The sequence below is a fragment of the Cherax quadricarinatus genome, chromosome 28, assembly GCF_038502225.1.
Source record: "Cherax quadricarinatus isolate ZL_2023a chromosome 28, ASM3850222v1, whole genome shotgun sequence".
NCBI lineage: Eukaryota > Metazoa > Arthropoda > Malacostraca > Decapoda > Parastacidae > Cherax > Cherax quadricarinatus.
Window position 1 is genome coordinate 6,105,708 of NC_091319.1, and position 13,490 is coordinate 6,119,197.

Consider the following 13,490-nt stretch of genomic DNA (forward strand, 5'->3'; position numbering starts at 1 on the left):
ATTAATACCTTCACTCTCTCCCTGTACCTGCAGTATTAATACCTTCACTCTCTCCCTGTACCTGCAGTATTAATACCTTCACTCTCTCCCTGTACCTGCAGTATTAATATCTTCACTCTCTCCCTGTACCTGCAGTATTAATATCTTCACTCTCTCCCTGTACCTGCAGTATTAATATCTTCACTCTCTCCCTGTACCTGCAGTATTAATATCTTCACTCTCCCCCTGTACCTGCAGTATTAATACCTTCACTCTCCCCCTGTACCTGCAGTGAAAAAAGAGAAAACTCATAGACAGCGTTGGTTTCTTAACACATTTAAAGAAAAAACTTGGGTGTTTTGGCCATCGTGTTAGTGATAGTGTTGGGGAGCCCTGATGCTGGTGGAGGGCTCTTGATCCATGGGATTAGAATTACCCTCAACACCGGTTCAACTCTGATAAATTCTCACTCCCGAGGCCTTGCATGACCCTTACGGGTTGAGCGCTTCAAAGTTGAAATATTAAAAATAATAATAACTTAATATTAATAACAGTAATAATAATAATAATAATAATAATAATAATAATAATAATAATAATAATAATAATAATAATAATAATAATAATAACAGTAATAGTAATCATAATAATAATAAAAATAATAATAAATAAAATTAGGTATGGTGAGGCAGGTGAGCGAGGTAACTTTCTGTCAGTCTTGCTGGGTTAGTCTGGCACACTGGACGTGCTGCACCGACAGCGACGCTACCTCCACTCTGAGCATGTCGTGTAGCACTTGGTGAAGCTCTGGGCTATCTTAGTGAACGCCTAATATGTGAAGTAGGGAGATCCAGGGAGGCGGGTGAGATTGGTGTTTGCGATCCCTTTGAAATCACCCACGTGCTGTTCAGACTGTTAATATTTCTCGAAAAGCGAGTGCTACGACGGATCCTGGACAATGGACTTTCTCTCTCTAAGGTGAGTAACACACCCTGGACTTGCATTTCTGGCCTAGTGAAGGAAGTGTTTACCACAAATATTTACAGTTTTTTTACATCGAATGTACTGATGTTTTGTCACTGGTTGCTCAGTGTTATGACTTCCTCCACATCCACTTGTATGACATCATGTTTGTGTTTTACCATGTGTTGTGTGGTTCTCAAGGGAATGTACCATATTTTCATGCATGTTATGGTGGCGGTGTTATTCTTGATAATTAACCGCACCATTTGGGTTAGTTAAATATATTATGCACCTCATACCCATTCTGTGGGAGGTAGTCAAAGGGTTACAGACGTACACGATGGGTCCAGGGTTGATATTATATACAACCATGTTAACTATTCATAAATTAAATTTAATTGATTATGATATCTTTTTAATGAATTTACCCTAGTCTTCGTGTCAGTATTTATGAAAAATATTTTTTTTGTTTGGAGAGGAAAACAAAACATATGATGCTATGTGCTGCCGTTGTGATGGTGAGTTTGTGTACGTCAGAGGGTTGCATCGCTATCACCAGTCGAATAATTACTGATAATGTAGTTATTGGTGTCTTGGGTCTTTTTCAGATATTGCGCAAATTCGTTCGTCACGAGTTGCTAAGGAGGCCATTTTGACTCGTGAATTGTCAACGCTGATCTAACTTTTTGTTATGTAACTAATTAGTCAAAGTTCAAAGTATATTTATTGAATTTGTGTTAAGTAGTTCGTTTGTGCACCAGCATCAAGAATACTTCAGTCACTTAAATAAAGACAAACTACACTGCGCATCTATACTGAGAGATGCCTATTTGGGTGTACAGAGACGCGCACTCAAGCACAGCTCTGTTCCTGCAGCTAAAAACTGGTAATTAACTCGCGCGCTCATGTGTAGCTCTGTTTTCCCCCAGCTACAAATAGGTAATTAAGCAAGCTCGCATGCGCATGCACGGTAACATTCGCAAGCACCCACACCAACCTTTCATCTCCCTAATTCATAGGTATGGGTCAGATCCATGTACAGGTGAAGAATGGTCCAGCTTTCACGAAATTATGACATTGTATCCAGAATTTCAGACAACGGGCTTAGAAAGTACTGAACACCTATAAAACGATAACATCGACACACACGTCAGTGTTTTTATAATGGGGAAAATAGTTGATATGATCAGACAGGCTTTCAAATGGCACCGCTGTAGGAGTTGTCACATCCAAAACCATAAGAGAAATAACTAGAACAGAAACAAAACACTAGTGCAGGAGTCGGTATTGTTAACTGAGCAGGTAGTGTTAAACAGTACACAGGAAAATCATCTGACATTAACACCCAGGAAACAGGAAAACCAGCCCCCAGGCAGGACTAGCAGCACAAATGTCTGTTGTTTACAGAGACGAACATTCACACATTTATGGCTTGGCAGGACGCCCACATCATCAAAAAGGCCAACAGAAGTAGATGTCTAGAAGCAATGGCCATTTATACCTAGGATACCATAGAATAAAATCAAAAGTTCTTTTTGCAAAGCAAACCTTTTTTTGAAGGGGAGTGGCGTACATTTTACATGATCAGCCACTGGCCATTAGCCACTACACATCCCCAACACAGCCACCCAGTTGCTGAAACATCATTAACAACCCAGGGAGCTGAGTGACGTGTCACACTATAATAAGGTTTCTCATTTCCTTGAAATCTCAATCCGAGGACATCCCTGCCTTCCATTATTGACGTGACCTTCACCAGAGCTACGGGGATTGTCCTACGAAGAAAGGTTGAGGGAAATCGGCCTGACGACACTGGAGGACAGGAGGGTCAGGGGAGACATGATAACGACATATAAAATACTGCGCGGAATAGACGAGGTGGACAAAGACGGAATGTTCCAGAGATGGGACACAGACACAAGAGGTCACAATTGGAAGTTGATGAATCAAAGGGATGTTAGGAAGTATTTCTTCAGTCATAGAGTAGTCAAGCCGTGGAATAGCCTAGAAAGTGAAGTAGTGGAGGCGGGAACCATACATAGTTTTAAGGCGAGGTATGATAAAGCTCATGGAGCAGGGAGAGAGAGGACCTAGTAGCAATCAGTGAAGAGGCGGGGCCAGGAGCTATGACTCGACCCCTGCAACCACAAATAGGTGAGTACAAATAGGTGAGTACACACACACACACACACACACACACACACACACACACACACACACACACACACACACACACACACACACACACACACACACACACACGTAGAGAGAGAAAGAGTGTGAGTGTAAGGTGACTGGGTGTTAAATTACACGTGGTACACATCCATGCCAGTTAGGTTAGGTAAGGTTCGTCAGGAAACAGGACAAATGTTTCCTGACGCGGGTCTTAGTCAGATGATGACCCGCCTTTGGAGCTTTTGGTCATCTGACCGAGGCCTTCCGCTGGCTTACCGGTCCACCCCTTTAAAAATTATGGTCATTTATAACCAGTCTGTTCCATGCCAGTAAACCTGTATCATTGATAAACCTGACTAGTAAACCAAGTTGAACATGTGACTTTCTCAAGCTCGCTGATTTCACTCTTTTAGAAGCAACATTAATTAAAATTATGAGAGATGTTTGCAGATGACGTCATGCACGTCCGTGATCCTTCATCACAAACATATAAATGTGTATGAAGTTTATATTTAAGCTCAAACGAGTAATTTTCATGGTTTAAAACTATAAATGTAAAAGAAATCAGGAACAGTCTTAATGCCAGCATACCCAGTGTTGATCTTAATCCCAGCATACCCAGTGTTGATCTTAATGCCAGCATACCCAGTGTTGACCTTAATGCCAGCATACCCAGTGTTGATCTTAATGCCAGCATACCCAGTGTTGACCTTAATGCCAGCATACCCAGTGTTGACCTTAATGCCAACATACCCAGTGTTGATCTTAATGCCAGCATACCCAGTGTTGATCTTAATGCCAGCATACCCAGTGTTGACCTTAATGCCAGTATACCCAATGTTGACCTTAATGCCAGCATACCCAGTATTGATCTTAATGCCAGCATACCCAGTGTTGATCTTAATGCCAGCATACCCAGTGTTGATCGTAATGCCAGCATACCCAGTGTTGATCTTAATGCCAGCATACCCAGTGTTGATCTTAATGCCAGCATACCCAGTGTTGATCTTAATGCCAGCATACCCAGTGTTGACCTTAATGCCAGCATACCCAGTGTTGATCTTAATGCCAGCATACCCAGTGTTGATCTTAATGCCAGCATACCCAGTGTTGATCTTAATGCCAGCATACCCAGTGTTGACCTTAATGCCAGCATACCCAGTGTTGACCTTAATGCCAGCATACCCAGTGTTGATCTTAATGCCAGCATACCCAGTGTTGATCTTAATGCCAGCATACCCAGTGTTGACCTTAATGCCAACATACCCAGTGTTGATCTTAATGCCAGCATACCCAGTGTTGACCTTAATGCCAGCATACCCAGTGTTGACCTTAATGCCAACATACCCAGTGTTGATCTTAATGCCAGCATACCCAGTGTTGATCTTAATGCCAGCATACCCAGTGTTGACCTTAATGCCAGTATACCCAATGTTGACCTTAATGCCAGCATACCCAGTTGATCTTAATGCCAGCATACCCAGTGTTGATCTTAATGCCAGCATACCCAGTGTTGACCTTAATGCCAGCATACCCAGTGTTGACCTTAATGCCAGCATACCCAGTGTTGATCTTAATGCCAACATACCCAATGTTGACCTTAATGCCAACATACCCAATGTTGACCTTAATGCCAGCATACCCAGTGTTGACCTTAATTCCAGTATACCCAGTGTTGATCTTAAGGCCAGTATACCCAGTGTTGATCTTAATGCTAACATACCCAATGTTGACCTTAATGCCAGCATACCCAGTGTTGACCTTAATGCCAGCATAACCAGTGTTGATCTTAATGCCAACATACCCAGTGTTGACCATAATGCCAACATACCCAGTGTTGACCATAATGCCAGCATACCCAGTGTTGATCATAATGCGAGCATACCCAGTGTTGACCTTAATGCCAACATACCCAGTGTTGATCATAATGCCAACATACCCAGTGTTGATCATAATGCCAACATACCCAGTGTTGATCATAATGCCAACATACCCAGTGTTGATCATAATGCCAACATACCCAGTGTTGATCATAATGCCAACATACCCAGTGTTGACCATAATGCCAGCATACCCAGTGTTGACCATAATGCCAACATACCCAGTGTTGACCATAATGCCAACATACCCAGTGTTGACCATAATGCCAACATACCCAGTGTTGACCATAATGCCAACATACCCAGTGTTGATCATAATGCCAGCATACCCAGTGTTGATCATAATGCGAGCATACCCAGTGTTGACCATAATGCCAACATACCCAGTGTTGATCATAATGCCAACATACCCAGTGTTGATCATAATGCCAACATACCCAGTGTTGATCATAATGCCACTAGTCATGCCCAGCGTTGATGTCTCAATGCACTAAAAAAGTTATGAGAGTATTTCATATTGAAACCTTTGATTATGGTGAAGGAGTCTTGAATTCCCTGTCTTTAACGTGAACCTCCCATACCCCAGGGACTGTCTGACACGGTTTTACCGCTTCCTCGTGAATATAATAACAATATTAATATTATTATTATTATTATTATTATTTATATAATCATTGGAAAGCCTCGGGGGGATGGAGAAATGGGTTAACCCTGCGCCCATCAGTCGTAATATTGTTATAGTCATGGGAAGCGGTAAACCCATAGGACCCACACAGCACCTGGAGATGGGAGACACTCAGACACATTAAATACAACATACAGTTGAGAGGAGCCGAGTCAGCCGAGTGTATTATACACCCTCTCCGAGTGGGGTATTCTCGGTATTTTTAATAACTGATAATAATCAGTCGTGCAAAACAGCTGTGAACTGCCCACTTTGTATATATTGCCTGTGTCTGGACATAGTATACATGTGTACAGGAAGCCAATAGAGAATTTTGCATTGTTGAGGTTGCTTGTGTGCTGTTGCTTTGCACAATATACAGGACCAAATGTGATGAAGTCTCATTGCATAGGGGCAGTATAATCCATGAGGGTATAGTGCTCGAGGGACTGTAATAATAATCTCTCTGCTCTCTTCTCTCTCTCTCTCTCCCTCTCTCTCTCTATCAATCTCTCTCTATTATTATCTGTCTTTAAGTGTGTGTGTGTGTGTGTGTGTGTGTGTGTGTGTGTGTGTACTCACCTAATTGTGGTTGCAGGGGTCGAGACTCATCTTCTGGCCCCCGCCTCTTCACTGAGTGCTACTAGGTCCTCTCTCTCCCTGCTCCATGAGCTTTATCATGCCTCATCTTAAAGCCATGTATAGTTCCTGCCTCCACTACGTCACTTGCTAGGCTATTCCACTTCTTGACTACTCTATGGCTGAATAAATACTTCCTAACATCCCTTTGACTCATCTGGGTCTTCAGCTTCCAATTGTCACCCCGTGTTTCTGTGTCCCATCCCTGGAGCGTGTGTGTCTGTGTGTGTGTCTGTGTGTCTGTCTGTGTGTCTGTGTGTGTGTGTCTGTGTGTGTGTGTGTGTGTCTGTCTGTGTGTGTGTGTCTGTGTGTGTGTGTCTGTGTGTGTGTGTCTGTGTGTGTGTGTCTGTGTGTGTGTGTCTGTGTGTGTGTGTCTGTGTGTGTGTGTCTGTGTGTGTGTGTCTGTCTGTCTGTCTGTGTGTGTCTGTGTGTGTGTCTGTCTGTGTCTGTCTCTCTCTGTCTCTGTCTCTCTGTCTCTGTCTCTCTCTCGCTCGTGTCATGTTTTTTTTTATATTTTCAACTTACTTTCAACCTGAAGGAGTTTCTCTCCTGAACCAGTTTCAGTGAAGGCGCCTCTGTTGTGTCCATCCTGCCTTTAAAATTCACAGAAAGCTGTAATAATAATATCCTCTCCATGGAGCGTTAAACTCGTGTGGGTCAATTAGATCTGGGAGAAGTGAAGGTTCAGGCCTCCGTCCACTAATCGGGAGGCAGTTATACCTGGAGTATACCTGGAGGGAGTACCGAGGGGTCAACGCCCCAGCGGCCCGGTCCATGACCAGGACTGATGACCAACCTGCTGGATAATAATGTCAGTAACCCACCTAATTAGATAATAATTTCTTCAAAACTCACAAGTTGAGATGTAGATTGTCATCAGTTAGTCTAATATCTTTATTATGCAGTTAATACCCATGGGGATGAATGGTACAAAATACCAACACGATAGAAGAATAAACATCAATCCGGCTTAGCTAACATTCTCCACCTGGCTCTCCACACCATATGTTCTCTTTCCCCGGGTAGATCTGTTTGTGACTTGATAAAGTCCACTGTGTGGGCGGAAAGCTGTCGATAAAGGCACGCATTACACTGCTTTTGTGTTTATTTTTCCACCCCCATACCCATCCCGTGGGCGGTAGTCAAAAGTTTAGAGGAACATAATGGGTCCAGGGACTGTGCCGCAACTTACTGTGGCAATGAACTGTTTACATGTTCATATCTGGTCACAATCGTAATGAATTATTTATGCAGACATGAATTAGGTCACACACACACACACACACACACACACACACACACACACACACACACACACACACACACACACACACACACACACACAGGTGGACAAAGACAGGATGTTCCAGGGAGGGGACACAGAAACAAGAGGCCACAATTGGAAGTTGAAGACACAAATGAGTCAGAGAGATAGTAGGAAGTATTTCTTCAGTCATAGAGTTTTAAGGCAGTGGAATAGCCTAGAAAATGACGTAGTGGAGGCAGGAACCATACACAGTTTTAAGACGAGGTTTGATAAAGCTCATGGAGCGGGGAGAGAGAGGGCCTAGTAGCAACCGGTGAAGAGGCGGGGCCAGGAGCTAGGACTCGACCCCTGCAACCACAAATAGGTGAGTACAAATAGGTGAGTACACACACGGATTGTCCTACGAAGAAAGGTTGAGGGAAATCGGCCTGACGACACTGGAGGCCAGGAGGGTCAGGGGAGACATGATAACGACATATAAAATACTGCGCGGAATAGACGAGGTGGACAAAGACGGGATGTTCCAGAGATGGGACACAGACACAAGAGGTCACAATTGGAAGTTGAAGACTCAGATGAATCAAAGGGATGTTAGGAAGTATTTCTTCAGTCATAGAGTAGTCAAGCCGTGGAATAGCCTAGAAAGTGAAGTAGTGGAGGCGGGAACCATACATAGTTTTAAGGCGAGGTATGATAAAGCTCATGGAGCAGGGAGAGAGAGAACCTAGTAGCAATCAGTGAAGAGTTGGGGCCAGGAGCTATGAATCGACCCCTGCAACCACAAATAGACGAGTACAAATAGGTGAGTACACACACACACACACACACACAGATGGGACACAGCAACAAGGGGACACAGTTGGAAGTTGAAAACACAGATGAATCTCAGGAATGTTAGGAAGTATTTCTTCAGCCACAGAGTAGTCAGGAAGTGGAATAGTTTGGGAAGCGATGTAGTGGAGGCAGGATCCATACATAGCTTTAAGCAGAGGTATGATAAAGCTCACGGTTCAGGGGGAGTGACCTAGTAGCGACCAGTGAAGAGGCGGGGCCAGGAGCTTGGACTCGACCCCTGCAACCTCAACTAGGTGAGTACACAGAAAAAACTAAGTTTGTCTTAATGCGTTACTTACAGTGGACAAAGTCATGGCATATTTCCAGAAAGGTTGTCACCACAAACTATCAACTTTTTCTGTACTGACTGTAATGTGTCGTGACACAGATGCGAGTACAGATCTTTTTGAAGACGCTGACCTGAATGAACAAATACTTGCAAATATATTGAAAATTTCTCAGAACAATGTCAGATGCACTGATCATCAGAACACACGAGACTTGTACAGCAAGTCTTCTGATGGTCGGGGAGCCTGTAGGGATCTCGGGGAACTTCTGGAAGAGTTTTTTGACATTGGGAGTTTGATGAAATATACTGATGCTGATTAATTTAGCTTGATGTAATTAGCATTTGAGTTGTGGATTTTTACTTAAAAGTTTGTTGTTACTTTTACCTTTGATGTTCTTTGATGATCTGTCTAGTCTAAGTACTTTACAAAGTTTGAAACTACCAGTCTGACATTTTGTTCTCACATCTGGCACTACTTAACCTTCACTGTCCCCTCATCTGGCACTACCTAATCTTCACTGTCCCCTCACCTGGCACTACCTAACCTTCACTGTCCCCTCATCTGGCATTACCTAACCTTCACTGTCCCCTCATCTGGCACTACATAACCTTCACTGTCCCCTCATCTGGCATTACCTAACCTTCACTGTCCTCTCATCTGGCACTACCTAACCTTCACTGTCCCCTCATCTGGCACTACCTAACCTTCACTGTCCCCTCATCTGGCACTACCTAACCTTCACTGTCCCCTCATCTGGCACTACCTAACCTTCACTGTCCCCTCATCTGGCACTACCTAACCTTCACTGTCCTCTCATCTGGCACTACCTAACCTTCACTGTCCCCTCATCTGGCACTACCTAACCTTCACTGTCCCCTCATCTGGCACTACCTAACCTTCACTGTCCCCTCATCTGGCACTACCTAACCTTCTGTCCCCTCATCTGGCACTACCTAACCTTCACTGTCCCCTCATCTGGCACTACCTAACCTTCTGTCCCCTCATCTGGCACTACCTAACCTTCACTGTCCTCTCATCTGGCACTACCTAACCTTCACTGTCCCCTCATCTGGCACTACCTAACCTTCACTGTCCTCTCATCTGGCACTACCTAACCTTCACTGTCCCCTCATCTGGCACTACCTAACCTTCACTGTCCCCTCATCTGGCATTACCTAACCTTCACTGTCCCCTCATCTGGCACTACCTAACCTTCTGTCCCCTCATCTGGCACTACATAACCTTCACTGTCCCCTCATCTGGCACTACATAACCTTCACTGTCCCCTCATCTGGCACTACCTAACCTTCACTGTCCCCTCATCTGGCACTACCTAACCTTCACTGTCCCCTCATCTGGCACTACCTAACCTTCACTGTCCCCTCATCTGGCACTACCTAACCTTCACTGTCCCCTCATCTGGCACTACCTAACCTTCACTGTCCCCTCATCTGGCACTACCTAACCTTCACTGTCCCCTCATCTGGCATTACATAACCTTCACTGTCCCCTCATCTGGCACTACCTAACCTTCACTGTCCCCTCATCTGGCACTACCTAACCTTCACTGTCCCCTCATCTGGCACTACCTAACCTTCACTGTCCCCTCATCTGGCACTACCTAACCTTCACTGTCCCCTCATCTGGCACTACCTAACCTTCACTGTCCCCTCATCTGGCACTACCTAACCTTCACTGTCCCCTCATCTGGCACTACCTAACCTTCACTGTCCCCTCATCTGGCACTACCTAACCTTCACTGTCCCCTCATCTGGCACTACCTAACCTTCACTGTCCCCTCATCTGGCACTACCTAACCTTCACTGTCCCCTCATCTGGCACTACCTAACCTTCACTGTCCCCTCATCTGGCACTACCTAACCTTCACTGTCCCCTCATCTGGCACTACCTAACCTTCACTGTCCCTTCACCTGGCATTACATAACCTTCACTGTCCCCTCATCTGGCACTACCTAACCTTCACTGTCCCTTCACCTGGCATTACATAACCTTCACTGTCCCCTCATCTGGCACTACCTAACCTTCACTGTCCCTTCACCTGGCATTACATAACCTTCACTGTCCCCTCATCTGGCACTACCTAACCTTCACTGTCCCCTCATCTGGCACTACCTAACCTTCACTGTCCCCTCATCTGGCACTACATAACCTTCACTGTCCCCTCATCTGGCACTACCTAACCTTCACTGTCCCTTCACCTGGCATTACATAACCTTCACTGTCCCCTCATCTGGCACTACCTAACCTTCACTGTCCCCTCATCTGGCACTACCTAACCTTCACTGTCCCCTCATCTGGCACTACCTAACCTTCACTGTCCCCTCATCTGGCATTACATAACCTTCACTGTCCCCTCATCTGGCACTACCTAACCTTCACTGTCCCCTCAACTGGCACTACCTAACCTTCACAGTCCCCTCATCTGGCACTACCTAACCTTCACTGTCCCCTCATCTGGCACTACCTAACCTTCACTGTCCCCTCATCTGGCACTACCTAACCTTCACTGTCCCTTCACCTGGCACTACCTAACCTTCACTGTCCCTTCACCTGGCACTACATAACCTTCACTGTCCCCTCATCTGGCACTACATAACCTTCACTGTCCCCTCATCTGGCACTACATAACCTTCACTGTCCCTTCACCTGGCACTACATAACCTTCACTGTCCTCTCATCTGGCACTACCTAACCTTCACTGCCCTCTCATCTGGCACTACCTAACCTTCACTGTCCCCTCATCTGGCACTACCTAACCTTCACTGTCCCCTCATCTGGCACTACATAACCTTCACTGTCCCCTCATCTGGCACTACATAACCTTCACTGTCCCTTCACCTGGCACTACATAACCTTCACTGTCCTCTCATCTGGCACTACCTAACCTTCACTGCCCTCTCATCTGGCACTACCTAACCTTCACTGTCCCCTCATCTGGCACTACCTAACCTTCACTGTCCCCTCATCTGGCACTACATAACCTTCACTGTCCCTTCACCTGGCATTACATAACCTTCACTGTCCTCTCATCTGGCACTACCTAACCTTCACTGTCCCCTCATCTGGCACTACATAACCTTCACTGTCCCTTCACCTGGCATTACATAACCTTCACTGTCCTCTCATCTGGCACTACCTAACCTTCACTGTCCCCTCATCTGGCACTACATAACCTTCACTGTCCCCTCATCTGGCACTACCTAACCTTCACTGTCCCCTCATCTGGCACTACCTAACCTTCACTGTCCCTTCACCTGGCACTATCAACATTCTGCATCCCCTATGTGGCACTACTTTGATAATACTACAGCCTTTCACTGTTTCTACTCTCTCCTTGCTAATGTCTCGCCACTGACCAAACATTTTATTTACAATTTGTAGGATTGCGGTTTGTTACACTCAGCGTATTGTTGCAGTTAAGGTATTCTTACAGCTAAGGTATTGCTGTTGTTGCAGCTATGGTGTTATTGCAGCTAAGGTATTGTTGAAGTTATGGTATTGTTGCAGCCAAGGCGTTGTGACATGAAGGGCAGAGAGGGAAGCTGCAGCATCTGTGGAACAGAAATGTCAACAAGCCAGATGACTTGTATATCCTACAGTGGTACACTTTCTTTCTCTAGTGTGTAATTGTTGCGATGATGTGTTGAAAATGTAAGCCGAAGACTGAATGATCGCTAATGGTGTGATGTCCTGGAAAACAGTACAACTAGAGTAGAGGTGCTGCTAATTGCCCGTCGTGAGGTGTAACTGCCAACTTCCTCTAGCTGTTCTTGAAGATGTGAGAGGCTGGGTGTCCGGAAAACGTTGACCTTAACAGTAAAGCCTCAAACACTTGTCATTCATTAGAAGAAAGCTGAAATAACAAATCTCTCTCTTAATCCCTCTTCTCTCTCAAATATGATTTTCATGACGCTAAGCCCGAATGGATTTGGCATCAATCTGGGTTAGCTGTAGTTCCAGTCATGTACCTCCATCTCCACCTCCAGTCAGGTGGCAACTCTCACAACTTTCTCTCAACTTTTTATCCACATGAAGACGGAAACAAGTATTGATTTTGTATTTCGACCTCCGTTGGAGGTCCTCTTTAGCAGAGAATCTAAGTTTCCGTCTTTATACGAGTACTGACCTTGTATTGAAAAGTGTTCAATACAGTTTGATGCACCAAATTCCATGTGGGTTCCACACTGGTGCTGCTTACTCTAGGTCTGCTGGCTTTGTCTATGTAGCCTGCACCTTTTTAAATTATTCCAACTGTTGATACGTGATGCTTCATGCCTTGGTGCACATTATCATTCTTTGTGTATGATGTGACTACCACAGGATGTGTATGATGTGACTACCACAGTATGTGTATGATGTGACTACCACAGTATGTGTATGATGTGACTACCACAGTATGTGTATGATGTGACTACCACAGTATGTGTATGATGTGACTACCACAGTATGTGTATGATGTGACTACCACAGTATGTGTATGATGTGACTACCACAGTATGTGTATGATGTGACTACCACAGTATATGTATGATGTGACTACCACAGTATGTGTATGATGTGACTACCACAGGATGTGTATGGTGTGACTACTACAGGATGTGTATGATGTGACTACCACAGGATGTGTATGGTGTGACTACTACAGGATGTGTATGTGACTACCACAGTATGTGTATGATGTGACTACCACAGGATGTGTATGTGACTACCACAGTATTATCATGTGGGAGTTCGATACGTGGATTAGGGAAGAAATACTCACGTAGGCTGTTATTACG

General features: G+C 44.8%; 1 protein-coding gene across 1 annotated transcript in view; it reads left to right on the forward strand.

The window, feature by feature from the left end:
• The first annotated feature begins 704 nt into the window (after nucleotides 1-704).
• The window catches only part of LOC128693250 (carbohydrate sulfotransferase 4), an 80,017-nt gene continuing 67,231 nt past the window's right edge, over nucleotides 705-13,490 (forward strand). Inside the window, exon 1 of the mRNA XM_070089353.1 lies at nucleotides 705-957. Within this exon, the coding sequence (XP_069945454.1) occupies nucleotides 938-957 (20 nt within the window). The 5' untranslated portion in view covers nucleotides 705-937. The remainder of the gene's footprint in view (nucleotides 958-13,490) is intronic.